This window comes from Trachurus japonicus, chromosome 18, assembly GCF_045865225.1.
Source record: "Trachurus japonicus isolate A0001 chromosome 18, Traja_1.0".
NCBI lineage: Eukaryota > Metazoa > Chordata > Actinopteri > Carangiformes > Carangidae > Trachurus > Trachurus japonicus.
In genome coordinates, this window is record NC_140924.1 from 9,679,639 (window position 1) to 9,707,521 (window position 27,883).

Consider the following 27,883-nt stretch of genomic DNA (forward strand, 5'->3'; position numbering starts at 1 on the left):
AAACTAACTTGTGACTTAAATTGGACCATCGTAAATTCGATTTGGACTGTAATGAATGTGTTTTTTGTAAAACAGAAGTGGAAACACTTGAACATTTAATGTTCTCTTGCAGTTTATCTGATTTGTTTTGGAAAGACTTCAAAAATGTGATAACCTGTAATATAAATGTGCCTACCCCTGACTTACAATAATGTGAGATTTGGTTTCATAATGGAGGACAAAAAACTAGAATATAACATAAATAATTTGATTATACTCGCCAAATACTTTCTACACAAATGTAAATTCTCAAAAACTACCCCACGTTACAACATTAAAAAAAGAACTGCACCTTTACTTTGATTCATTAAAACTTGTGAAATCAAAGAAAGCCCTACTGCTGTATGACAGTTTATCAACTTTTACTTTTGATTGATCCCCTAAGAATTTTTATTTTATTTTTCATTGCTTTGTTGTTCTGTTTATATCCTATTCTTTTTGAATGTAAGAAATGCTACGCTCAGTTCTAAAAGTAACAACTTTTGTAATTGAATTTGAATATGCTTTTTTGTACTGTATTTTGCACTTTGCAATAATAAAGAAAAAAAAAACTTAAATTGGACAATAGCTCAAAGACTTGAGTGAGCATTATTCTCCTGCTTTAAAATGAAAAAAGACCAACGGTATTCAAGACTGCTTCGGGACATTACATCAAGAAAGACAGCTACTTTTTCTGTAGGCAAGGGCACCTGTTTTCATAGTAGAGTGGGTTGGGGGAGTGGCTCGTTTTTCCTAGAGCACTGGAAACGAGAGTAACAGCACCACCATTGACTCCCGTGGTAAGGGTTTTGCGCCCCTAGTGGCAGGATATGGGTATTGCAAAAGCGCCCAGAAAACCCATTCACTCCAATGTATGTGTGTTGCCCACTTGCTTGTAAATTGATGAAAACGGCCGTGTTTTTGTTTTTAGGTGTCTTGGTCATATCAAATTATACTTATAATTTGTTTATTACAAAATGTAGATTGAAACATTAATGTAGACAACTTTTTTTTTTTTTACTTGCCTATTATATGTGTTAATGTTTATCTGTAAAGGATCCTCAATGATGCTAACGTGGGTGATCTATAAATGTCCTTAAATTATTGAAAATACCACACTTGCTCATTCACCAAAATGCTATGTCATTTCTTGGGCGCTTTTGCAATACCCATATTCCGCCATCAGGAGGCACTTCCATTGAACCAATGCGTGTCGTTACTCTCTTTAGTAGTAAGTAGCCTCGCATCACCAGGCTCTTCAGACAAGCGAAGAGCCTGGTGTCAGTTACCTCAGAATTCGTCTGCATTCTGGTTCCTGTCTGTAGCGGATACCAAAATCACCAAATTCACCAAAATGTATTCACCAACATAAAACTTTTAAAATAAACATTAACTTGTAATACAATAAAAGCAAAATGTTAACTTAATGCATCGGGGACTTTCTTGTAAGTTATATTCCTTAAATTAAAGAGTTTTACCGCATTTATTAGCTCGGTGCTTTTATTTTGACGGAAAGGTCTGTCTCTCTCGCCCTGGATCCGTTTCCTAAACAGCGAGTCAACGGCCCCAGACTAAGTAGTTAGTGGGCGTTCCCTCGGTTTCTGACTGGTGGATCTATGCACGTGACGTGCCCAACCCGGAAGAGAGTCTAGCAGCGGGGAACGGTTCGGGTCTCCTGGCTGCCAGGAACAACAAAGACTTTGAGTAAAATGTCTGAGGTGGAGTTTCTGAGAGGATTTGTTACCGAGAGACTCGCCGCCGCCTCCCAGGAAATCTTAGCGGCCGTGGACAGAGTCGTAGCCGGATACGAGGCGGAGGCTTCGGGCTTCAGACAGGAGATCGAGCGGCAGAGGAACCTGCTGGATGTTCTCCTGCAGCCTCGAGTCGTCCTCAACAAAACCGGTTGGTGATTCAGTTTTAAATCATTTCACATCAAAGCTGTGGTTTGTAGAGAAAGAGGACACATTGTAGGCTACTAGGCTACATTTATCTTGGTAAAGTGAGCCGCTGTTTGATTTCCGTTGCGCCCGAACTAGAGTAAATACGGTAGGCACGGTCCTTGCGCAAAGTGAAGGTCCTAAAAGATACATAAAGCGTACGTGATTTTGCAGATAGCCTATTTGTTATTTGTGAAGATTAAGCGTTTTCTTCGTGTTTAATCAGGTGCAAGTTTTATTTTACTGATTTTCCGTATTTCAGACAATTCCTTCATTTTAATTCATCATTGTCTTTGCAAATTCTTCCTGTAGCTAATTGAGAATCTTTGTCATCTCCCTAGAAAATATATATTGGGAATGAACGACTGAGTGAAACATCTTGTTAGAGGCTAGTACGTCCAGGATTGTCATTTTTACAAGCTAACACTGTTGCTAACTGGCGCTAATGATGATCTACCCAGGGTTAGTAAAAGCTAACTGGACTGATAATTCAGCTGTTAAAAAATAATTTGTGCAAGCTAGCAATAGCGTTAACTTGACAATCCAGTCCACTGATTTTCTCTGCTGTTCTCACTACCCTGTTTAGATTGTGCCTCTCTTCTGCTGTGCTGCTGCCAACCAAGATGAAATGCAGTATTTGAGAACAGTCTCAATGGTGCCTCTGTAAAACATGGTCAGGGCAGGAACAGGAAGGTCGACCTTTTTCAGTCCACTCAAATCCACTCAATGGCAGGAGCAAAATTCCTTCAGCTCAGACTAGCATCCACTGAGAAGAAGTTCATAGAGACACCAGTTATATGAGTGACAGTATGAAGACACTGTTGTTCATGATGTGTTTGATTGTTTCTGCAGGTGATCAGCACCTGTTGAAGATTGAAGCAGAGGATCCTCCTGAGTTGACCTCTAGTCTGGATCAGGAGAACCCAGAGAGTCGACATATTAAAGAAGAAGAGGAGGAACGATCGACCACTCTTGAGTTTCCCTTCACTTCTGTTCATATAAAGAGTGAGGATGACGAGGAGAAACCTCAGTCCCTACAACCTCATCAAAGACAAACTGAGGCTGAGCCTCCATCCTGCAGCTCAGCTGAACAGATAGAGGCCGATGGAGACGACTGTGGAGGATCTGAACCAGCCAGGAACTCAGATCAACCTGAAGATCTTCAACCAGATACAGATGATGAGGTCTCAGAGTCGTCCTGTGAGACTGAATACAGTGATGATGACTGGAGAGAAACCAGAACACCTGAGTCAGGTTTGAACAGTGAAGCTGTTCATGTAAGTGATGAAGAATGTGACACTGGTAAGAAGTGTCGCCGCTGCTCAGAGTGTGGGAAAACATTTACCAGAGTCTGGGATTTGAAGAGACATATGAGGATCCATACAAAAGAGAAACCATTTGACCGTACATGTGAGTCAGGTTTGAACAGTGAAGTCGTTCATGTAAGTGATGATGAATGTGACACTGGTAAGAAGTCTCACTGTAAGAAGTCTCACCGCTGCTCAGAGTGTGGGAGAACATTTAGATCACCCTCGGATTTGAAGATACACATGTGGATCCATACAGGAGAGAAACCATTTGACTGTGTTACATGTGGTAAAACATTTACTCGAAGAGGTCATCTTAAAGACCACATGAGGATCCATACAGGAGAGAAACCATTTGCCTGTACTACCTGTGGTAAAGTATTTAATTACAGAGGTCATCTTAAAGACCACATGAGACTCCATACAGGAGAGAAACCATTTGACTGTGCTACCTGTGGTAAAACATTTAGAATAAGATGTGATCTTAAACGACACATGAGAGTCCATACAGGAGAGAAACCATTTAAATGCCCTACCTGTGGTAAACTATTTAAACATTCATTCGGTTTAAATTATCACTTGAGACACCACCCACAAGAGAAACAAGAGAAACCATTTAGTTGTGCTATTTGTGGGAATGGATTTGCCTTAAAGTATACTCTTTTGTCTCACACAAGAGTCCATTCAAAAGAGAAGCCATTTGGTTGCAGTGTTTGTGGGAAAACATTTATGGAGCTGGAGAATTTGGCAACACACATGAAATCCCATAAGGAAAGGCAAGGCAAGGCAATTTTATTTGTATAGCCCGTTTTTACAACAGGGGCAGGGAGAGTTGGCCAGCTCAATGGGGGGACTGGGTGGCAGACTGGTCCATGGGAAGGGAGGGGAGGCCGGTCTAACAGCAGGGGAAAGGGTGGGAGGGACATGAAAGTACATACAGAAGTTAAACCATTTTCTTGTAGTGTGTGTAGAGTACATGTCAGGCAGTAGGTAGTGTTAAGACACCTTAAATCATTTAGTTGCAGTTTTGTGATGAGACATTTTGTCAACAGGAAGATCTTTACATGTTCACAAGAATCCATGAAGGAGAGTAAACGTTAGGGGTGTCAACAATAATCGATTCGGCGATGCATTGCAATGCGGGACATGCACGATTCAGCATCGATGCGGCAACGTGCCATAATCGATTATGTCACTGTTTATTTTCTGGCCTCAAATAAAGTTGTGAAGTTTCAATTACCTCCGGGGGCGTTTCCGGAGCAACGACATCCGCAGCCTGTAGCTACATGCTAAGCAGCAGCACCAGCAGTAGCAGTGTTGCCGCTGGATTTCTTTTTCCTTTTTTTTTTTTCACCCGCGGTCGGGTTGAGAATTAATTAATTAACGCTCATGAGTCCGGCCGTGTTGGGTCCGAGACTCAACAAGCCGGTCGGGTTTTACCGTTACTACAGGTAGTATGCCCGTTATCACCAATAAACACAGTAGAGGAGGGGGAGGGACTGAGCTCAGGCTGGGGGGTCTCTGATGCAGAGAGAGAGAGACCTGCCGTGCCGTGTAAAAACAACCACAACAGAAAGTGTCACGCCTTCCTGTATCTGGCCCTTCAAAATAAAAGCCCTGTAGTCTTTCATATAGTTAAGTCATATTGATTTTAAGTTAATATTGACAAGACACGGCTCCAAAGGTTTGTTTGTTTTTTCCTGCGACCAATCGACCAATGAAATTTTGGTCGGCTAATTTTTGGGGGCAGCCCTAGAAGTGATTTATGTTTTCTTTTTCAGGTTTGAAAATCCCATATCCAATACCCTGTACCATTCAATTTTATTTTATTTTATGACATTTATGTCAAAGATACAGGAGAGTGATAATACATAGCAGCCGATAAAATCTGTTGTTCAATATTTCATGACTGATGAAAAATTTGCCGTGTTGTGTGCAGTAGAATTTTGATGCATTGCAATGCATTGCAATGCATCGCAATGCATCGTAGAATCGAATCGAATCGTTACCTGCTGAATCGTAATCGAATCGAATCGTGAGGGCAGTGCCAATGCACACCCCTAGTAAACGTACAGTTGAAGTTTTTGTGGCCGTCGATTCTCTGATGTTTCTGGCAAGAAGAGGCGTATGAGTGTATGTAAACTCAGGACAGTTACTGAAGGCAGCAGCAGTGTGTGTGAGGCTGCAGTTATTGAACTGTAACAGCTCATCACAACACAGTGAAAAATAATTTCACATGTAAAATATTTTGTTTAAGTTTATGATTTTGAAATTGTATGAAATGGATTGTTCATGAAATTAATGCTACAAATAAATGACAGCAGTTAAGTGAGGTTGCAGAGTTGTTGGTTGAGCTGAACTGTAACTGTCGCCATGGGACCTCACCTATTTTTTGTGGGACACCAGATCTGTAGTCCACAGAGCGTCGTCACACAAAATACATTCTTCTGTTGCCGTTTTATGATATACTGCTGATTTTTTGGCATCAGCAAAAATAAAACAAGACAATCCAGCATGATGAAAATAAAAAAGGCCAGAGCAAAATATCTAGAAAATGCTGACTAAAGACAGAGGTAAAGGCAGAGGTCAAAAAACTGTGTGGCTCCACTCCATGACGACTGACCTGACTGACTTCTTCACGTGAATCATGCAGACACGTATCAATCCGCATTAAAGGTTACATGCGTGATTTTTTAACCTCTAAACATCCACACATTTTTAAGTGAAATTAATTAAATAGTAACTTATTAAGTTCACCTGTAAATAATGTAAATAACCCATTTTTATCATAATTAACAACAACCTCTTTTTAAATGTGAACTTAAATTATTATCCAAATACTAATCAACCAAAAATAGCATTTAAGCTCCTATAATCACGTTTCATGCCGAGAAATCGGTCGTTTATCATAAAACGGCAACAGAAGAATGTATTTTGTGTAAAGACCGCTCCACGGACTACAGATCTGTGTCCCACAAAAAATACGTCACCAACTGACACGGGAAAGGGCGGCATTTGGTGTGTGACGTCACCTACACGACTTGTAGTCTTTCTGGTTACAGATTCTTCAGAATTTTATTTTACAATAGTTTTACAACAAACTGCTGATTTCTCGGGATGAAACGTGATGTTTTAAACAGGTAGAGGTCAAATTTTTTTCTCATGGCACAATTCAATCGGATCACGAAATAAAACTTTCAGTCCCGTTCATTTGAATGGCGAGTTTTTCAGAGTTGAGGTCCCATGGTGACCGTTACTTCCTGCTTCCGCTTAGGCTCTCTATTGTTGGTGAATGAGCAAGTGTGGTATTTTCAATAATTTAAGGACATTTATAGATCACCCACGTTAATAGCATCATTGAGGACCCTTTACAGATAAACAATAACACATAGGCGAGTAAAAAACAAACAGTTGTCTACATTAATGTTTCAATCTACATTTTTTAATAAACAAATTATAAGTATAATTTGATATGACCAAGACACCTAAAAACAAAAACACGGCCGTTTTCATCAATTTACAAGCAAGTGGGCAACACATACATTGGAGTGAATGGGTTTTCTGGGCGCTTTTGCAATACCCATATCCTGCCACTCGGGGCGCAAAACCCTTACCACGGGAGTCAATGGATGTGTCGTTACCGGTCGTTACTCTCTTTTCCAGTGCTCAGCTTTTCCCCCCACGGCTCTGACCGGTAGTGATGGGCAATCGAGGCTTTGAATTAGAATTAGAAATACTTTATTTAATCCCCGAGGGGAAATTTAAAAATGTCACAGAGCAGCAGCAAGACAATACAGACAACAACACAGATCACAACACACTGAGTAAAAATACATGTAAGACATAAAAACACATAGTGTATTAAAAACACAGAATAAAAAGAAATAAATATATGAATAAGAGATGCGTGTAGAAGGTTAAAAGTTAAGAAGTTAAAAGAAGAAAAAGTGCTGGGTCCAGGATGCTTGTGATGACTGCATTAATTAATCAGATTGAGGAGTTGTACAGCTGTATTGCAGTGGGTATGAATGAATGTTTATATCGCTCTCTTGAGCAGCGGGGGAGTCTGTATCTGTGACTGAAAGAACTTCTCAGACTGTCCAGTGTTTTATGGAGAGGATGGGTGGTGTTGTCCGTAATCCTGAGGAATTTTGTTCGGACTCTGTTTTCCGTGACTTCCTCCAGGGTACTCAGCTTCACCCCTACAACCCCTTTGTTGAGGCTTCAACACCTTTTTCGAGTAATGATTCATTACTCGCGAGGCTTCACTGACACAGTGCTCCAGTACGACATCTAGTGTTCAATAAAATGAAGTGCAATTGAGACGTGTCATTCATTGGTTCATTGATTGTTTGAGATTTGATTTGCCATGCACACTCCTGTTCAACAAACGTTACATGGTTGTATGGTTTCAAGCTGACACAATAAAAATAAAAATATAAAATAAACATGAAGTTTCTCATTTGGCATATGATTGTGATAGGCTTTCGGTATTGACTTAGCCTGATATAGCTATTAGGCTCTGCTATGAATTACATTCTCCTCTGAAACAAGTCTAAACAGTCTATGGCTTTATACGATGTGAAATGGTGTAGATGGCAAATGTGATTTCATTTCAAAATAGAAAAGAAATATGGCAAGTTCGGCAAAGGACTTGATCTCACGCCTGTGGGGTGAAAGACCAATGTAATCACGGTGTGCCACCGTCAGTTTCACAATGTGACGTACGGGACGTATTAAATATTTCTGAAGCCCATACGGTCGTTGACGCTTCAATCGTTACAAATATGCGTGTTACAACGCTTAAATAAATTATTTTTCCTCTGCTCCACATATCATGTTATAGAATTCCTGGTACTGAATGCTACACTTTCCAACCAAATCTCTGCCGCCTCAGTTTCTATGTGCTTCGAAGGCTCAGCTCAGCTCTCACAGAGAGCCGAGACAACCAAAACATTGACGGTGCTTCATGAATGACTGAACCACTCAACTGCTTCAAACGTCATCCAAGTGGTTCATACGTCACAAGTCACGTGACCAAACCACGCCTCGGCACAGTGGTTCGATACAAATGCTTCATGAGCTACCGCGCATGTGTCGGAGCCTCGGTGTCAGAGGACCCAAGGGGGTAGATCGGACTACACGCAGGCGTAGCTCACAGTCGGCCATATGAGGACGGGCAACTTGCTCTGACTCTGGCTGCAGTTACAGTGCAGTAGATAGGTGATCCAGTCATCTGCACTAAAAAAACGATTCATAACTCTGTGAAAAATAAATCAGTATGTAGCTATTACTTTAACTATTTGCATAATGTCACTATAATGTTACTTCTACAAAAAAAAATACATTATTAAAATTATCCGTGATTCTAAATATGCTGCATCATAACTGCATAAACGTTCATAAAAATCAAACCGTTTTGAAATCGGACAAAAACTGAGCAAGTTATGGTCATTATAGCAGAACATGCAGCAGAGGCTTAATGCTCTGAGGGAGAGAGTTGCCCGTCCCAAGATGGCCGCCGTACTGGCTATGCTTTGTCACTGGGAAACAGCTGCGGGTGAGTCATCTAGTTCTTATATATATCTATGAGAGGACCCATCACTACTGACCGGTAGTGACGCGCCCAAACGGGAAGAGAGTCTAGCAACGGGAAACAGCTCGGGTCTCCTGCCATGCCAGGAACAACAAAGACTTTGAGTAAAATGTCTGAGGTGGAGTTTCTGAGAGGATTTGTTACCGAGAGACTCGCCGCCGCCTCCCAGGAAATCTTAGCGGCCGTGGACAGAGTCGTAGCCGGATACGAGGCGGAGGCTTCGGGCTTCAGACAGGAGATCGAGCGGCAGAGGAACCTGCTGGATGTTCTCCTGCAGCCTCGAGTCGTCCTCAACAAAACCGGTTGGTGATTCAGTTTTAGATCATTTCACCTCAAAGTTGTGGTTTGTAGAGAAAGAGGACACGTTGTACTACTTATCTTGGTAAAGTGAGCCTGTTTTGCTCGAGAGTGGTTAAGTGGGCCGCTGTTTGATTTCCGTTGCGCCCGATCTAGAGTAAATACGGTAGGCACGGTCCTTGCGCAAAGTGAAGGTCCTAAAAGATACATAACGCGTACGTGATTTTGCAGATAGCCTATTTGTTATTTGTGGAAATTAAGCGTTTTCTTCGTGTTTAATCAGGTGCAAGTTTTATTTTACTGATTTTCCGTTTTTCAGACAATTCCTTTATTTTAGTTCATCATTGTCTTTGCAAATTCTTCCTGTAGCTAATTGAGAATCTTTGTCATCTCCCTAGAAAATATATAATGGGAATGAACGACTGAGTGAAACATCTTGTTAGAGGCTAGTATGTCCAGGATTGTCATTTTTACAAGCTAACACTGTTGCTAACTGGCGCTAATGATGATCTACCCAGGGTTAGTAAATAAGCTAACTGGACTGAAAATTCAGCTGTTAAAAAATAATTTGTGCAAGCTAGCGATAGCGTTAACTTGACAATCCAGTCCAATGATTTTCTCTGCTGTTCTCACTAGCCTGTTTAGATTGTGCCTCTCTTCTGCTGTGCTGCTGCCAAACCAAGATGAAATGCAGTATTTAAGAACAGTCTCAATGGTGCCTCTGTAAAACATGGTCAGGGCAGGAACAGGAAGGTCGACCTTTTTCAGTCCACTCAAATCCACTCAATGGCAGGAGCAAAATTCCTTCAGCTCAGACTAGCATCCACTGAGAAGAAGTTCATAGAGACACCAGTTATATGAGTGACAGTATGAAGACACTGTTGTTCATGATGTTTTTGCTTGTTTCTGCAGGTGATCAGCACCTGTTGAAGATTGAAGCAGAGGATCCTCCTGAGTTGACCTCTAGTCTGGATCAGGAGAACCCAGAGAGTCTACATATTAAAGAAGAAAAGGAGGAACGATTGACCACTCTTGAGTTTCCCTTCACTTCTGTTCATATAAAGAGTGAGGATGAGGAGGTGAAACCTCAGTCCCTACAACCTCATCAAAGACAAACTGAAGCTGAGCCTCCATCCTGCAGCTCAGCTGAACAGATAGAGGCCGATGGAGACGACTGTGGAGGATCTGAACCAGCCAGGAACTCAGATCAACCTGAAGATCTTCAACCAGATCCAGATGATGAGGTCTCAGAGTCGTCCTGTGAGACTGAATACAGTGATGATGACTGGAGAGAAACCAGAACACCTGAGTCAGATTTGAACAGTGAAGCTGTTCATGTAAGTGATGAAGAATGTGACACTGGTAAGAAGTGTCGCCGCTGCTCAGAGTGTGGGAAAACATTTACCAGAGTCTGGGATTTGAAGAGACATATGAGGATCCATACAAAAGAGAAACCATTTGACCGTACATCTGAGTCAGGTTTGAACAGTGAAGCTGTTCATGTAAGTGATAAAGAATGTGACACTGGTAAGAAGTCTCGCTGTAAGAAGTGTCACCGCTGCTCAGAGTGTGGTAAAACATTTGGCAGACCCTCGGATTTGGAGAGACACATGAGGACCCATACAGGAGAGAAACCATTTGATTGTGCTACATGTGGTAAACTTTTTAGGCAGAAATCTGCTCTTCAAGTCCACATGAGAATCCACACACAGGAGAAACCATTTGAATGTCCTGCCTGTGGTAAAACATTTCGTAGAAGAATTAATCTTAAACTTCACATGAGGATCCATACAGGAGAGAAACCACTTGCCTGTACTACCTGTGGTAAAGTATTTAATTACAGATGTGATATTACACGACACATGAGAGTCCATACAGGAGAGAAACCATTTAAATGCCCTACCTGTGGTAAACAATTTAAACATTCATTCGGTTTAAATTATCACTTGAGACACCACCCACAAGAGAAACAAGAGAAACCATTTAGTTGTGCTATTTGTGGGAATGGATTTGCCTTTAAGTGTACTCTTTTGGTTCACACAAGAGTCCATTCAAAAGAGAAGCCATTTGGTTGCAGTGTTTGTGGGAAAACATTTATGGAGCTGGAGAATTTGGCAACACACATGAAATCCCATAAGGAAAGGAAAGGCAAGGCAATTTTAGGAGAGTAAACGTACAGTTGAAGTTTTTGTGGCCGTCAATTCTCTGATGTTTCTGGCAAGAAGAGACGTATGAGTGTATGTAAACTCAGGACTGTTACTGAAGGCAGCAGCAGTGTGTGTGAGGCTGCAGTTATGGAACTGTAACAGCTCATCACAACACAGTGAAAATTAATTTCACATGTAAAATATTTTGTTAAAGTTTATGATTTTGAAATTGTATGAAATGGATTGTTCATGAAATTAATGCTACAAATAAATGACAGCAGTAAGTGAGGCTGCAGAGTTGTTGGTTGAGCTGAACTGTAACAGCTCATTCCAACAATAGAGAGCCTAAGCGGAGGAGGTAACGGTCGCCATGGGACCTCAACTCGGAAAAAGTCTCCATGTAAGTGAACAGGAGTCGAAGTTTTATTTCGTGATCCAATTGAATTGTGCCATGAGAAAAAACATTTGACCTCTACCTGTTTAAAACATCACGTTTCATGCCGAGAAATCAGCAGTTTGTTGTAAAACTGTTGTAAAATAAAATTCAGAAGAATCCGTAACCAGAAAGACTACAGGTTGCGTAGGTGACGTCACCACATGGCACCCTTTCCCGTGTCAGTTGGTGACGTATTTTTTGTGGGACACCAGATCAGTAGTCCACAGAGCGTCGTCACACAAAATACATTCTTCCGTTGCCGTTTTATGATATACTGCTGATTTTTTGGCATCAAACGTGATGTTTTAAACAGGTAGAGGTCACATTTTTTTCTCATGGCACAATTCAATCGGATCACAAAATAAAATTTTGACTCCCGTTCACTTACATGGAGACTTTTTCCGAGTTGAGGTCCCATGGCGACGTTACTTCCTGCTTCTGCTTAGGCTCTCTATAAAAATGTTCATTGTTTTTTATCAAAGCGTAGCAGATACTGTAAAAATCTCTTTCTTGTATAGTTGTATTTGGTGAAAACATCTTTTGTTTTTGTTACTAAAGAAATTGAGGGTCCATTCATTTTAAATTGGAATACCATTTTCTCTGAAGTTTTGGTTTAATGTCTAAAGGAGCTGTATGTAAGAATGTGGCTGCAGTCAAATTGAAAACACAGCAGTGTGTAGCAGTGGCTCAGACACAATTTCCATAGTCAGTGTTACAGTGCAGTAAATAATGAGTTGTGTATAGTTGTAATGAAAATCAACTATGAATGAAATCTACTTGTTTAAAAGGTCAAGATGCCAAAAATAAAGTGACTGATCTGACTTGATGTAAAACTACTCGATGGACAGTTGATTTTTCTCACTGCAAAAATGCTCTGACCGGAAGTGATGTTTTTGTTGGCGTCCCTTTGGTTGCCGACTGGTGGATCTATGCCATAGACTGTAAGAAGAATGGACGTAGCACCCATGACGTCACCCATTGGTCTGATTCTGAGTCTGACTCTGAACATGTACAGTTGTTTAGATGTTTCCTTTGTTCTTTCCGATTAAATTATATTAGTTACAAGGACAAGGTCAACAACACTTCTGACGACAAAAATACCAACAAATCCACCCACCACCGAGCACAATGATGGCACTCAATGTTGCTACTATCGGGATAAGATGAGAGCAGGCCGCTGATCCTCCTGGTCAAAAGACATAAAAAAAATATTTGTTCAGAGTCAGAGTGTCAGAGTATCTTTATTGTCATTATTCAAGATAATGAAATTGTCTTCGGACCCACGGCTTAAAAACACAACATACAATACAGTAATAAATAGAATAGAAAAATAAAGATAAAGAATACAATTTGCACAAGTATGTGGGGGTAGCTGGGGACAGGGAAATAAAGTGCATAAGTGCCAGTCTGAGTGTATCTGGGAGGGAAAGTACGTGTGAGTGTGTGTGTGTGTGTATGTGCGTGCATGCCACTACAAGGGGGCGATAGCCTTCACCGCTCTAGGAAAAAAGCTATTCTGAAGCCTTGCAGTGGTTGCCTTGATGTACCTGTACCGCTTGCCAGACGGCAGCGGTACAAACAGTTCGTTGCCTGGGTGGGTGGGGTCTAAGGTGATGCATCTAGCCCTCCTCTGGACTCGAGAGGTGTAGACAGAGTCCAGATCAGGCAGACGGCAGCCCACGATCCCCTGTGCAGTTCTCACCACCCGGGCCAGGTCCTTCTTGTCCCCTGCCGTACAGCTGCCGTACCACACCGTCATACTGAGGCACAGGATGCTCTCAATTGTTGCTCTGTAAAAGTCTGCGAGCAGTTTGGAGGAGAGACCAGCTCGCTTCAGCCTCCTGAGGAAGAAGAGCCGTTGTTGGGCCTTCTTCACCAGGAGTGAGATGTTCAATGACCAGGAGAGGTCAGAGGAAATGTGGATGCCCAGGAACTTGATGGTGTCAACACGCTCCACCGCCTCTCCCTGTATACAGATCGGGGCATGTTGAGTCTTCCTGGACCTCCTAAAATCAACTATGACCTCTTTGGTCTTTGCGGTGTTCAACATAAGGTTGTTATTTGAACACCACTGCATCAGGTGCTGGACCTCAGCTCTGTAGTGGGTTTCGTTGTTGTCTGACACGAGACCCACTACGGTGGTATCATCCGCGAACTTCACCACCATGTTTGAGGGGTGGATGGCAGAGCAGTCATGTGTGAAGAGAGTGAAGAGGGCGGGGCTTAGCACACAGCCCTGCGGCGTGCACACAGCCCTGCGGCGTGCACACAGCCCTGCGGCGTGAACACAGAAAGCCGGGAGCCCTGAGCCGCTGCGTGTGTACGCGCCGCCATATTGTTGTTACTTACAATCCAAAGTTCAGATGTGGACTGTTTGTGTTTGAAGCTCCTGATGTCTAATGACTAGGGCTGACCTCCAAAAGTCGACTATTCGACGATTCGATTCGGAGGGGTCTGATTCGACTATGAACCTCGTAGTCGAATCTAACCAAGACCATACCATTCTGACTATATGGGGGTGCCCACGGCTGCTGAGCATAAATTGTTACATAGAATGTCTTTTATTTGTTATAAAAAGCCTATTTTGATTAAAAAAAAAAAAATCTGCCTACTTTCTGTTAAGAGTGGCCAAGTTAAGAGTTCAAAATGATGTGTGCGTTTAAACGGTAGTCTTAGCTTCTTACTACGTATTAATAAATCACCCACTGCAGCTGCACAATCAAATGAGCGGAGGTTTTTTTTTTTTTTTCAAATGAGCGGAGGTGAGCAGTAGGACCGTCAAAGTCACGGTACTCAGAAGTCACTGCAGAACACTCACGGAGTGGCAAAAAGACGAGAGGCAGAGCCGCCAAAGTTTAAAATCAAGGAAGTCTGACACTTTGTCAGCATTTATCATGCATGACCTAACAGAACAGTAAAACATTGTGAGGATACATCTGACTTTGACCGAGTTACATTCAAGAACCTGCTTTCAATCACGGAAAATAAATTAACTCCAGCTGTGATTTTTTTTCGATGGATCAGCTGTGTTTACCGTTTCAAGTGTCAATAGTTCTGATGGTTAGACAGATGAATTAGTCCCTAACACATCCTAAAGTTTGACATGTCAGAGTTTTTCAGAAGAGGAACTTGTTTTTTTTCCGACTTCCGAGTTGTCATGAACGCACCATAAGTGTCGGACTCGGGAGTCACAGCTGTGATCTCGTCCCTCTACAGCCTGTCTGTCTCTCTGCCGGTGCCGCGGTCACACTGTGTGTGTTACAGGATTGATTAACGTAATGTACGGATTGTCGAGTCCTTCTGACCTCCGTTTGTTTTGATACTACATGTTTTACCCGGTTTCTCTGTGTCCACGACCACCGCTATCCTTCATCACGTTGAGGGATGTTTGATTTGCCACTCACAGTCCGAGCAAAAGGAGCGTTGTCCAGGGCAACGTGACATAAACGCATACCCTGGCTCACAATGGCTACTAAAAATTAGAGTGCCTATAAAAATCATCCAAAGTGTGGGAAATAAATAAAGGTATTTGTTTAACACCTACCATTGTTTTGGGTGTTTTAGCTCTTTTGTTTGAAACGGGAAAAAGAAATCAAAAAAAAAAAAGGTTCGACGATCAGTCGACTACGGCAAAATCTGACGAATCAGATTCGACTATGAAAATCCTTAGTCGAAAACAGCCCTAGACTCTACTGACTCTACTGACTTCTACTGGGTCTGTACAACACTGGTAACCCTCCATCACCAGAGCTTCTACTGACTTCTACTGACTCTTATCGACTTCTACTGACTTCTACTGACTCTACTGACTTGTACTGAGTCTGTACAACACTGGTAACCCTCCATCACCAGAGCTTCTACTGACTTCTACTGACTCTTATCGACTTCTACTGACTTGTACTGACTGTACTGAGTCTGTACAACACTGGTAACCCTCCATCACCAGAGCTTCTACTGACTCAACTGACTTCTACTGACTGTACTGAGTCTGTACAACACTGGTAACCCTACATCACCAGAGCTCCTACTGACTCTACTGACTCTTATCGACTTCTACTGACTTCTACTGACTGTACTGACTTCTACTGACTCTACTGACTTCTACTGACTGTACTGAGTCTGTACAACACTGGTAACCCTCCATCACCATAGCTTCTACTGACTCTACTGACTTTTATTGACTTCTACTGACTTCCACTGACTTCTACCGACTCTACTGACACTACTGACTTCTACTGTCTCTACTGAGTAATGCTGATTTCTAAAGATTTCTACCAATTCCACTGTCTCTATTACTGACTCTACTGACTTCTACCGACTCTACTGACTTACACTTAATTCTACTGACTCAACTAACTCCTACTGACTCTTACTGACTTCTACCAATTCTACTGACTCAACTGGCTTGACTCTACTGACTCCTACTGACTCTCCTGACTTCTACTGACTCTACTGAGTCTGTACAACACTGGTAACCCTCCATCACCAGAGCTTCTACTGACTCTACTGACTCTTGTAGCGGTGATCGCTTCTTCTCATCAACACATCAACCCAATATACCATACTCTATTGACTCTACTGACTCTACTGACTCCCACTGACCCTACTGACTTCTACCGACTCTACTGACTTCTACAGATTTCTACTGACTTCCACTTAATTCTACCGACTCTACTGACTCAACTAACTCCTATACTGACTCTTACCGATTTCTACCATTTCTACTGACTTCTACCAATTCTACTGACTTCGACTGTCTCTACTGACTCAATTGGCTTGACTCTAGGGCTGTCCCGATTAATCGACCTAATCGATTACGTCAATGTCGTAAATACATCGACATGTGCAACATACCGTCGAGTTCTTTCCGATTACGTCGATGACGTAAATACGTCGACAGGTACAACACACCGTCGGGTTGTGAACCATAGACTGTAACACGTGCAGTAGAAAAACACATGCTGTACCACAGCAGCACCATGGCGATGAACGAGCACCTGAAGCTGCAATATCGTTCCGTTCATTCATCTCCGCATAGCGCTCTTTCACCGTTATTGACGCACTCTCTCTCTCTCACACACACACACACACACACACACACACACAGAGAGCGAAGGGTGCGCGGTAAAAGCGAAACTCATCACGGACTCCCGGCGCCCCCCTCCCTCGTCGGACAATCTACTTGCAGTCTCCTTGCTTTATGTATCCATAGATGTAAACACGTCTTCGTGTTGTCTTTTTTTTTTTTTTATCCACTCCGCTGCTGCTCTCTGTGCACCCGGACGCAGCACAGCATGCAGATCGTAAGTGAGGGTGATGTCCTGCACCCCCAGCTTAAAAAACATCCTAGACTAAGGAAACACTGGTCTGCTCCATGACTACACTAAATAAATGTGCCTATTCAAAATCACTGTGCTAATATTTCAGTGTGCACTCTGCTTTATCTGTCTATTTTCCAGGTTAAAGCAAACTGATCTGGCACAGTTTTTCCCCTCCAAAAAAAATATTATTTTAGAGCATTGGTTCCCAACCTTAGGTCTGGGCCCCCCTCAGGGGGGCGTCAGAGATGTCAGGGGGTCCACAGAGCTTTGTTCGTTCTGAGGTTGTGAGGTTATCAAAATTAGTAAAATTAGATAACACATCCAATAGAACAAAATATAATAAAACAAAATAAGGATGGCACAAAATAGAATAAAAGGGCTTGTCTTTGACAAAAGCAAGGGGGGGGCTTTGAGGAAAAAAGGTTGGGAACCACTGATTTAGAGGAATGCACACCAGAAAGAGTATCTGAAGAATTTAAATAAGAGTGTTCAGAGGTGTTTTTTTGTAAATGACTAATCGTCAACCAAAAAATAATCGTTAGATTAGTCAAAAAATTGATCGTTAGACTAATCGACTAATCGAAAAAATAGTCGATAGATTAATCGGGAGAAAAATAATCGTTTGGGACAGCCCTACTTGACTCCACTGACTTCTACTGACTCTACTGACTCTTGTAGCGGTGATCGCTTCTTCTCATCAACAACCCATCAATATACCTGACTCTACTGACTCTACTGACTGACTTCAACTGACTCTACTGACTTCCACTGACTTCTACCGACTCTCCTGACACTACTGACTTCTACTGTCTCTACTGAGTAATGCTGATTTCTAAAGATTTCTACCAATTCCACTGATTCTACTGACTTCTACCAACTCTGTTGACTCTTACTGGATTCTGCTGACTTCTACTGCATCAACTCACCAGTGATGGTCAAGTGACATTCATCAGAGCCCCTGTCACGTCCAATGTCGACCCGACACAGGTACCATCCTGAGTCTGGACACATTAAGTGTGAGTCGTCCTTCTTCGAGGCCGGTTGGTGATTCAGTTTTAGATCATTTCATCTCAAAGTTGTGGTTTGAAGAGAAAGAGGACATGTTGTACTACATTTATCTTGGTAAAAGTGAGACCTGTTTGATTTCCGTTGCGCCCGAACTAGAGTAAATACGGTAGGCTCGGTCCTTGAGAAAAGCTAAGGTCCTAAAAGATACATAAAGCGTACGTGATTTTGCTGATATTTGTTATTTATGAAGATTAAGCGTTTTCCTCGTTCATTGCTTTGTTGTTCTGTTTATATCCTATTCTTTTTGAATGTAAGAAATGCTACGCTCAGTTCTAAAAGTAACAACTTTTGTAATTGAATTTGATGCTTTTTTGCACTGTATTTTGCACTTTGCAATAATAAAGAAAAAAAACGTAAATTGGACAATAGCTCAAAGACTTGAGTGAGCATTATTCTCCTGCTTTAAAATGAAAAAAGACGAACGGTATTCAAGACTGCTTCGTAACATTACAACAAAAAAGACAGCTACTTTTTCTGTAGGCAAGGGCAGTTTTTATAGTAGAGTGGGTTGGGGGAGTGGCTCGATTCCCCCCCCCCCGGCTCTGACCGGAAGTAGAGCACTGGAAAAGAGAGTAACGACCGTTAATATAATACATCCATGGTAACGACACGCATTGGTTGCAAAAGCGCCCAAGAACTGACATCTCTGCATAGAGAGCCTAAGCGGAAGCAGGAAGTAACGGCGCCATGGGACCTCAACTCTGAAAAACTCGCCATACAAATGAACGGGACTGGAAGTTTTATTTCGTGATCCGATTGAATTGTGCCATGAGAAAAAAATATGTCCTCTACCTGTTTAAAACATCACGTTTCATGCCGAGAAATCGGCCGTTTATCATAAAACGGCAACAGAAGAATGTAGCTTATTTTGTGTAAAGACCGCTCCACGGACTACAGATCTGTGTCCCACAGAAAATACGTCACCAACTGACACGGGAAAGGGCGGCATTTGGTGTGTGACGTCACCTACACGACTTGTAGTCTTTCTGGTTACAGATTCTTCTGAATTTTATTTTACAATAGTTTTACAACAAACTGCTGATTTCTCGGGATGAAACGTGATGTTTTAAACAAGTAGAGGACAAATTTTTTTCTCATGGCACAATTCAATCGGATCACGAAATAAAACTTTCAGTCCCGTTCATTTGAATGGCGAGTTTTTCAGAGTTGAGGTCCCATGGCGCCGTTACTTCCTGCTTCCGCTTAGGCTCTCTATTGTTGGTGAATGAGCAAGTGTGGTATTTTCAATAATTTAAGGACATTTATAGATCACCCACGTTAATGAGGACCCTTTACAGATAAACATTAACACACAAACAGTTGTCTACATTAATGTTTCAATCTACATTTTGTAATACACAAATTATAAATATAATTTGATATGACCAAGACACCTAAAAACAAAAACACGGCCGTTTTCATCAATTTACAAGCAAGTGGGAAACACACATACATTGGAGTGAATGAGTTTTCTGGGCGCTTTTGCAATACCCATATCCTGCCACTAGGGGCGCAAAACCCTTACCACGGGAGTCAATGGTGGTGCTGTTACTCTCTTTTACAGTGCTCAGCTTTTCCCCCCACGGCTCTGACCGGTAGTGACGTGCCCAAACGGGAAGAGAGTCTAGCAGCGGGAAACAGCTCGGGTCTCCTGCCAGGAACAACAAAGACTTTGAGTAAAATGTCTGAGGTGGAGTTTCTGAGAGGATTTGTTACCGAGAGACTCGCCGCCGCCTCCCAGGAAATCTTAGCGGCCGTGGACAGAGTCGTAGCCGGATACGAGGCGGAGGCTTCGGGCTTCAGACAGGAGATCGAGCGGCAGAGGAACCTGCTGGATGTTCTCCTGCAGCCTCGAGTCGTCCTCAACAAAACCGGTTGGTGATTCAGTTTTACCTCATTTCACCTCAAAGTTGTGGTTTGTAGAGAAAGAGAACATGTTGTACTACTACATTTATCTTGGTAAAGTGGGCCTGTTGTGCTCGAGAGTGGTAACGTGAGCCGCTGTTTGATTTCCGTTGCGCCCGATCTAGAGTAAATACGGTAGGCACGGTCCTTGCGCAAAGTGAAGGTCCTAAAAGATACATAAAGCGTACGTGATTTTGCAGATAGTCTATTTGTTATTTGTGGAAATTAAGCGTTTTCTTCGTGTTTAATCAGGTGCAAGTTTTATTTGACTGATTTTCCGTTTTTCAGACAATTCCTTTATTTTAGTTCATCATTGTCTTTGCAAATTCTTCCTGTAGCTAATTGAGAATCTTTGTCATCTCCCTAGAAAATATATAATGGGAATGAACGACTGAGTGAAACATCTTGTTAGAGGCTAGTATGTCCAGGATTGTCATTTTTACAAGCTAACACTGTTGCTAACTGGCGCTAATGATGATCTACCCAGGGTTAGTAACTGGACTGAAAATTCAGCTGTTAAAAAATAATTTGTGCAAGCTAGCGATAGCGTTAACTTGACAATCCAGTCCAATGATTTTCTCTGCTGTTCTCACTAGCCTGTTTAGATTGTGCCTCTCTTCTGCTGTGCTGCTGCCAAACCAAGATGAAATGCAGTATTTGAGAACAGTCTCAATGGTGCCTCTGTAAAACATGGTCAGGGCAGGAACAGGAAGGTCGACCTTTTTCAGTCCACTCAAATCCACTCAATGGCAGGAGCAAAATTCCTTCAGCTCAGACTAGCATCCACTGAGAAGAAGTTCATAGAGACACCAGTTATATGAGTGACAGTATGAAGACACTCAGTACGTTTACATGACACTTGAAAAAACCGAATTATTGCCTTAATCCGACTATAACTGGATAACTGAAGTGCATGTAAACACCTTAGTCCGACTGAAATCGGAGTTGAGAACTCCGATTAAGACACCCAGATAATGCGATTGGAATTCGATTTTCTCCGTCATGTATACACCTTAGTCGGAGTAGAACTGGACAATGCATGAGCGCTGCTCCACAACAGTAGAGACGGCACCAAGTGGAGCAGAGAAGCCGCCTGAATCCCGCAAAGTAAAGAAAAAAAAAACAACGTCAGCGCAGATTCAATGCATTTCACACATACACAGCGCCACCAGCCAGATTGTTTTATTAGAGAGAGAGAGAGAGAGAGAGAGAGAGAGAGAGAGAGAGAGAGAGAGAGAGAGAGAGAGGAAAAAAGGAAGCCCGTATCCTATTCTCAGCGCGCATCCAGCCCAGACTGGTGCGTCTGGTCGGGAACTGCAGTTGAGAATTTATTAATAAGCTTACTAAGTTGTTTATATTCAGTTTTTTACGAGGTGACAGAGAAGTCAACAGGACAGGGGGGCGTATTAACCCGCTGAAGCAACGGGTGACGCCGCATGAGGGGGCGGACCCGTCAGTTATTCGGTTTTCTCAGTTGCATGTAAATTGAGACAAGGACAGAAGTCCGACTTGATGCCAAAATCGAATTTTGAGCATAGCTCGATTAAGCTCTGCATGTAAACGTACTGACTGTTGTTCATGATGTGTTTGATTGTTTCTGCAGGTGATCAGCACCTGTTGAAGATTGAAGCAGAGGATCCTCCTGAGTTGACCTCTAGTCTGGATCAGGAGAACCCAGAGAGTCTACATCTTAAAGAAGAAGAGGAGGAACGATCGACCACTCTTGAGTTTCCCCTCACTTCTGTTCATATAAAGAGTGAGGATGAGGAGGAGAAACCTCAGTCCCTACAACCTCATCAAAGACAAACTGAGGCTGAGCCTCCATCCAGCAGCTCAGCTGAACAGATAGAGGCCGATGGAGACGACTGTGGAGGATCTGAACCAGCCAGGAACTCAGATCAACCTGAAGATCTTCAACCAGATCCAGATGATGAGGTCTCAGAGTCGTCCTGTGAGACTGAATACAGTGATGACTGGAGAAAAACCAGAGAACCTGGGTCAGGTTTGAACAGTGAAGCTGTTCATGTAAGTGATAAAGAATGTGACACTGGTAAGAAGTCTCGCTGTAAGAAGTGTCGCCGCTGCTCAGAGTGTGGTAAAAAATTTGGCAGACCCTCGGATTTGGAGAGACACATGAGGATCCATACAGGAGAGAAACCATTTGATTGTGCTACATGTGGTAAACTTTTTAGGCAGAAATCTACTCTTCAACTCCACATGAGAATCCACACACAGGAGAAACCATTTGAATGTGCTGCCTGTGGTGAAACATTTAGTAGAAGAATTAATCTTAAACATCACATGAGGATCCATACAGGAGAGAAACCATTTGCCTGTACTACCTGTGGTAAAGTATTTAAATACAAATGTGATCTTAAACGACACATGAGAGTCCATACAGGAGAGAAACCATTTAAATGCCCTACCTGTGGTAAACAATTTAAACATTCATTCGGTTTAAATTATCACTTGAGACACCACCCACAAGAGAAACCATTTAGTTGTGCTATTTGTGGGAATGGATTTGCCTTAAAGTATACTCTTTTGTCTCACACAAGAGTCCATTCAAAAGAGAAGCCATTTGGTTGCAGTGTTTGTGGGAAAACATTTATGGAGCTGGAGAATTTGGCAACACACATGAAATCCCATAAGGAAAGGAAAGGCAAGGCAATTTTATTTGTATAGCCCGTTTTTACAACAGGGGCAGGGAGAGTTGGCCAGCTCAATGGGGGGACTGGGTGGCAGACTGGTCCATGGGAAGGGAGGGGAGGCCGGTCTAACAGCAGGGGAAAGGGTGGGAGGGACATGAAAGTCCATACAGAAGTTAAACCATTTTCTTGTAGTGTGTGTGGAGTACATGTAAGGCAGTAGGTAGAGTTAAGACACCTTAAATCATTTAGTTGCAGTTTTGTGATGAGACATTTTGTCAACAGGAAGATCTTTACGTGTTCACAAGAATCCATGAAGGAGAGTAAACGTACAGTTGAAGTTTTTGTGGCCGTCAATTCTCTGATGTTTCTGGCAAGAGGAGACGTATGAGTGTATGTAAACTCAGGACTGTTACTGAAGGCAGCAGCAGTGTGTGTGTGAGGCTGCAGTTATTGAACTGTAACAGCTCATCACAACACAGTGAAAATTAATTTCACATGTAAAATATTTTGTTAAAGTTTATGATTTTGAAATTGTATGAAATGGATTGTTCATGAAATTAATGCTACAAATAAATGACAGCAGTAAGTGAGGCTGCAGAGTTGTTGGTTGAGCTGAACTGTAACAGCTCATTCCAACAATAGAGAGCCTAAGCGGAGGAAGTAACGGTCGCCATGGGACCTCAACTCGGAAAAAGTCTCCATGTAAGTGAACAGGAGTCGAAGTTTCGTTTCGTGATCCGATTGAATTGTGCCATGAGAAAAAAATTTGACCTCTACCTGTTTAAAACATCACGTTTCATGCCGAGAAATCAGCAGTTTGTTGTAAAACTGTTGTAAAATAAAATTCAGAAGAATCCGTAACCAGAAAGTCGCGTAGGTGACGTCACCACATGGCGCCCTTTCCCGTGTCAGTTGGTGACGTATTTTTTGTGGGACACCAGATCTGTAGTCCACAGAGCGTCGTCACACAAAATACATTCTTCCGTTGCCGTTTTATGATATACTGCTGATTTTTTGATCGTTAGACTAATCGACTAATCGAAAAAATAGTCGATAGATTAATCGGGAGAAAAATAATCGTTTGGGACAGCCCTACTTGACTCCACTGACTTCTACTGACTCTACTGACTCTTGTAGCGGTGATCGCTTCTTCTCATCAACAACCCATCAATATACCTGACTCTACTGACTCCCACTGACTGACTTCAACTGACTCTACTGATTTCCACTGACTTCTACCGACTCTCCTGACACTACTGACTTCTACTATCTCTACTGAGTAATGCTGATTTCTAAAGATTTCTACCAATTCCACTGATTCTACTGACTTCTACCAACTCTGTTGACTCTTACTGGATTCTGCTGACTTCTACTGCATCAACTCACCAGTGACGGTCAAGTGACATTCATCAGAGCCCCTGTCACGTCCAATGTCGACCCGACACAGGTACCATCCTGAGTCTGGACACATTAAGTGTGAGTCGTCCTTCTTTGAGGCCGGTTGGTGATTCAGTTTTAGATCATTTCATCTCAAAGTTGTGGTTTGAAGAGAAAGAGGACACGTTGTACTACATTTGTCTTCTTGGTAAAAGTGAGACCTGTTTGATTTCCGTTGCGCCCGAACTAGAGTAAATACGGTAGGCTCGGTCCTTGAGAAAAGCTAAGGTCCTAAAAGATACATAAAGCGTACGTGATTTTGCTGATATTTGTTATTTATGAAGATTAAGCGTTTTCCTCATTCATTGCTTTGTTGTTCTGTTTATATCCTATTCTTTTTGAATGTAAGAAATGCTACGCTCAGTTCTAAAAGTAACAACTTTTGTAATTGAATTTGAATATGCTTTTTTGTACTGTATTTTGCACTTTGCAATAATAAAGAAAAAAAACGTAAATTGGACAATAGCTCAAAGACTTGAGTGAGCATTATTCTCCTGCTTTAAAATGAAAAAAGACCAACGGTATTCAAGACTGCTTCGTGACATTACATCAAGAAAGACAGCTACTTTTTCTGTAGGCAAGGGCAGTTGTTTTCATAGTAGAGTGGGTTGGGGGAGTGGCTCGATCCCCCCCCCGGCTCTGACCGGAAGTAGAGCACTGGAAAAGAGAGTAACGACCGTTAATATAATACATCCATGGTAACGACACGCATTGGTTGCAAAAGCGCCCAAGAACTGACATCTCTGCATAGAGAGCCTACGACTTGTAGTCTTTCTGGTCACAGATTCTTCTGAATTTTATTTTACAATAGTTTTACAACAAACTGCTGATTTCTCGGGATGAAACGTGATGTTTTAAACAGGTAGAGGACATATTTTTTTCTCATGGCACAATTCAATCGGATCACGAAATAAAACTTTCAGTCCTGTTCATTTGAATGGCGAGTTTTTCAGAGTTGAGGTCCCATGGTGACCGTTACTTCCTGCTTCCGCTTAGGCTCTCTATTGTTGGTGAATGAGCAAGTGTGGTATTTTCAATAATTTAAGGACATTTATAGATCACCCACGTTAATAGCATCATTGAGGACCCTTTACAGATAAACAATAACACATAGGGGAGTAAAAAACAAACAGTTGTCTACATGAATGTTTCAATCTACATTTTTTAATAAACAAATTATAAGTATAATTTGATATGACCAAGACACCTAAAAACAAAAACACGGCCGTTTTCATCAATTTACAAGCAAGTGGGCAACACATACAGTACATTGGAGTGAATGAGTTTTCTGGGTGCTTTTGCAATACCCATATCCTGCCACTCGGGGCGCAAAACCCTTACCACGGGAGTCAATGGTGGTGTCGTTACTCTCTTTTCCAGTGCTCAGTTTTTCCCCCCCACGGCTCTGACCGGTAGTGACGTGCCCAAACGGGAAGAGAGTCTAGCATCGGGACACAGCTCGGGTCTCCTGCCAGGAACAACAAAGACTTTGAGTAAAATGTCTGAGGTGGAGTTTCTGAGAGGATTTGTTACCGAGAGACTCGCCGCCGCCTCCCAGGAAATCTTAGCGGCCGTGGACAGAGTCGTAGCCGGATACGAGGCGGAGGCTTCGGGCTTCAGACAGGAGATCGAGCGGCAGAGGAACCTGCTGGATGTTCTCCTGCAGCCTCGAGTCGTCCTCAACAAAACCGGTTGGTGATTCAGTTTTAGATCACCTCAAAGTTGTGGTTTGTAGAGAAAGAGGACACGTTGTAGGCTACTACTACATTTATCTTGGTAAAGTGAGCCTGTTGTGCTCGAGAGTGGTAACGTGAGCCGCTGTTTGATTTCTGTTGCGCCCGATCTAGAGTAAATACGGTAGGCACGGTCCTTGCGCAAAGTGAAGGTCCTAAAAGATACATAAAGCGTACGTGATTTTGCAGATAGCCTATTTGTTATTTGTGGAAATTAAGCGTTTTCTTCGTGTTTAATCAGGTGCAAGTTTTATTTTACTGATTTTCCGTTTTTCAGACAATTCCTTTATTTTAGTTCATCATTGTCTTTGCAAATTCTTCCTGTAGCTAAGAATCTTTGTCATCTCCCTAGAAAATATATAATGGGAATGAACGACTGAGTGAAACATCTTGTTAGAGGCTAGTATGTCCAGGATTGTCATTTTTACAAGCTAACACTGTTGCTAACTGGCGCTAATGATGATCTACCCAGGGTTAGTAAATAAGCTAACTGGACTGAAAATTCAGCAAAAAAATAACTGGTGCAAGCTAGCGATAGCGTTACCTTGACAATCCAGTCCAATGATTTTCTCTGCTGTTCTCAATACCCTGTTTAGATTGTGCCTCTCTTCTGCTGTGCTGCTGCCAAACCAAGATGAAATGCAGTATTTGAGAACAGTCTCAATGGTGCCTCTGTAAAACATGGTCAGGGCAGGAACAGGAAGGTCGACCTTTTTCAGTCCACTCAAATCCACTCAATGGCAGGAGCAAAATTCCTTCAGCTAAGACTAGCATCCACTGAGAAGAAGTTCATAGAGACACCAGTTATATGAGTGACAGTATGAAGACACTGTTGTTCATGATGTGTTTGATTGTTTCTGCAGGTGATCAGCACCTGTTGAAGATTGAAGCAGAGGATCCTCCTGAGTTGACCTCCAGTCTGGATCAGGAGAACCCAGAGAGTCTCCATATTAAAGAAGAAGAGGAGGAACGATCGACCACTCTTGAGTTTCCCCTCACTTCTGTTCATGTGAAGAGTGAGGATGAGGAGGAGAAACCTCAGTCCCTACAACCTCATCAAAGACAAACTGAGGCTGAGCCTCCATCCAGCAGCTCAGCTGAACAGATAGAGGCCGATGGAGACGACTGTGGAGGATCTGAACCAGCCAGGAACTCAGATCAACATGAAGATCTTCAACCAGATCCAGATGATGAGGTCTCAGAGTCGTCCTGTGAGACTGAAGACAGTGATGACTGGAGAAAAACAAGAGAACCTGGGTCAGGTTTGAACAGTGAAGCTGTTCATGTAAGTGATAAAGAATGTGACACTGGTAAGAAGTCTCGCTGTAAGAAGTGTCACCGCTGCTCAGAGTGTGGGAAAACATTTGGCAGACCCTCGGATTTGGAGAGACACATGAGGACCCATACAGGAGAGAAACCATTTGATTGTGCTACATGTGGTAAACTTTTTAGGCGTAAATCTGCTCTTCAAGTCCACATGAGAATCCACACACAGGAGAAACCATTTGAATGTCCTGCCTGTGGTGAAACATTTAGTGTAAGAAGTCATCTTAAACTTCACATGAGGATCCATACAGGAGAGAAACCATTTGCCTGTACTACCTGTGGTAAAGTATTTAATTACAGATGTGATATTAAACGACACATGAGAGTCCATACAGGAGAGAAACCATTTAAATGCCCTACCTGTGGTAAACAATTTAAACATTTATTCGGTTTAAATTATCACTTGAGACACCACCCACAAGAGAAACCATTTAGTTGTGCTATTTGTGGGAATGGATTTGCCTTTAAGTGTAATCTTTTGGTTCACACAAGAGTCCATTCAAAAGAGAAGCCATTTGGTTGCAGTGTTTGTGGGAAAACATTTATGGAGCTGGAGAATTTGGCAACACACATGAAATCCCATAAGAAAAGGCAAGGCAAGGCAATTTTATTTGTATAGCCCGTTTTTACAACAGGGGCAGGGAGAGTTGGCCAGCTCAATGGGGGGACTGGGTGGCAGACTGGTCCATGGGAAGGGAGGGGAG

General features: G+C 42.3%; 4 protein-coding genes and 1 long non-coding RNA gene across 5 annotated transcripts in view; 3 read left to right on the plus strand and 2 right to left on the minus strand.

The window, feature by feature from the left end:
• Window positions 1-27,883, minus strand: part of LOC146968664 (uncharacterized) — a 91,750-nt gene that overhangs the window by 24,997 nt on the left and 38,870 nt on the right. The window lies entirely within an intron of this gene.
• Window positions 10,362-11,326, plus strand: LOC146968666 (uncharacterized). The gene has a single exon (XM_085760393.1). The coding sequence runs from the start codon at window positions 10,586-10,588 to the stop codon at window positions 11,324-11,326; it is 741 nt and encodes a 246-aa protein (XP_085616519.1). The 5' UTR covers window positions 10,362-10,585.
• Window positions 15,719-27,883, minus strand: part of LOC146968667 (uncharacterized) — a 33,462-nt gene continuing 21,297 nt past the window's right edge. Inside the window, exons 2-3 of the long non-coding RNA XR_015038219.1 lie at window positions 16,177-16,248; window positions 15,719-15,769 (exon numbers count right to left, since the gene is read on the minus strand). This is a non-coding gene — a long non-coding RNA (uncharacterized LOC146968667). The remainder of the gene's footprint in view (window positions 15,770-16,176; window positions 16,249-27,883) is intronic.
• LOC146968668 (uncharacterized) lies at window positions 18,030-23,882 on the plus strand. Its single transcript, XM_085760394.1, has 5 exons — window positions 18,030-18,103; window positions 21,691-21,844; window positions 21,884-22,082; window positions 22,182-22,463; window positions 23,821-23,882. The coding sequence occupies exons 1-5, from the start codon at window positions 18,030-18,032 to the stop codon at window positions 23,880-23,882; spliced, it is 771 nt and encodes a 256-aa protein (XP_085616520.1).
• LOC146968669 (uncharacterized) lies at window positions 26,310-27,798 on the plus strand. The gene is made up of 2 exons (XM_085760396.1): window positions 26,310-26,326; window positions 26,772-27,798. Exons 1-2 carry the CDS (start codon window positions 26,310-26,312, stop codon window positions 27,796-27,798), a joined length of 1,044 nt encoding a protein of 347 aa, XP_085616522.1.

What these genes read in the sequence shown, in the direction of transcription:
- LOC146968666 (XM_085760393.1), top strand. Translation starts at nt 10,586, where the DNA reads ATGAGGATCCATACAAAAGAGAAACCATTTGACCGTACATCTGAGTCA.
- LOC146968668 (XM_085760394.1), top strand. Translation starts at nt 18,030, where the DNA reads ATGTCGACCCGACACAGGTACCATCCTGAGTCTGGACACATTAAGTGT. An exon ending in TCCTTCTTCGAGGCCGGTTG is followed by an intron (nt 18,104 to 21,690) that starts GTGATTCAGTTT and finishes GTTGACCTCTAG; the next exon opens with TCTGGATCAGGAGAACCCAG. An exon ending in CTCATCAAAGACAAACTGAG is followed by an intron (nt 21,845 to 21,883) that starts GCTGAGCCTCCA and finishes GAACAGATAGAG; the next exon opens with GCCGATGGAGACGACTGTGG.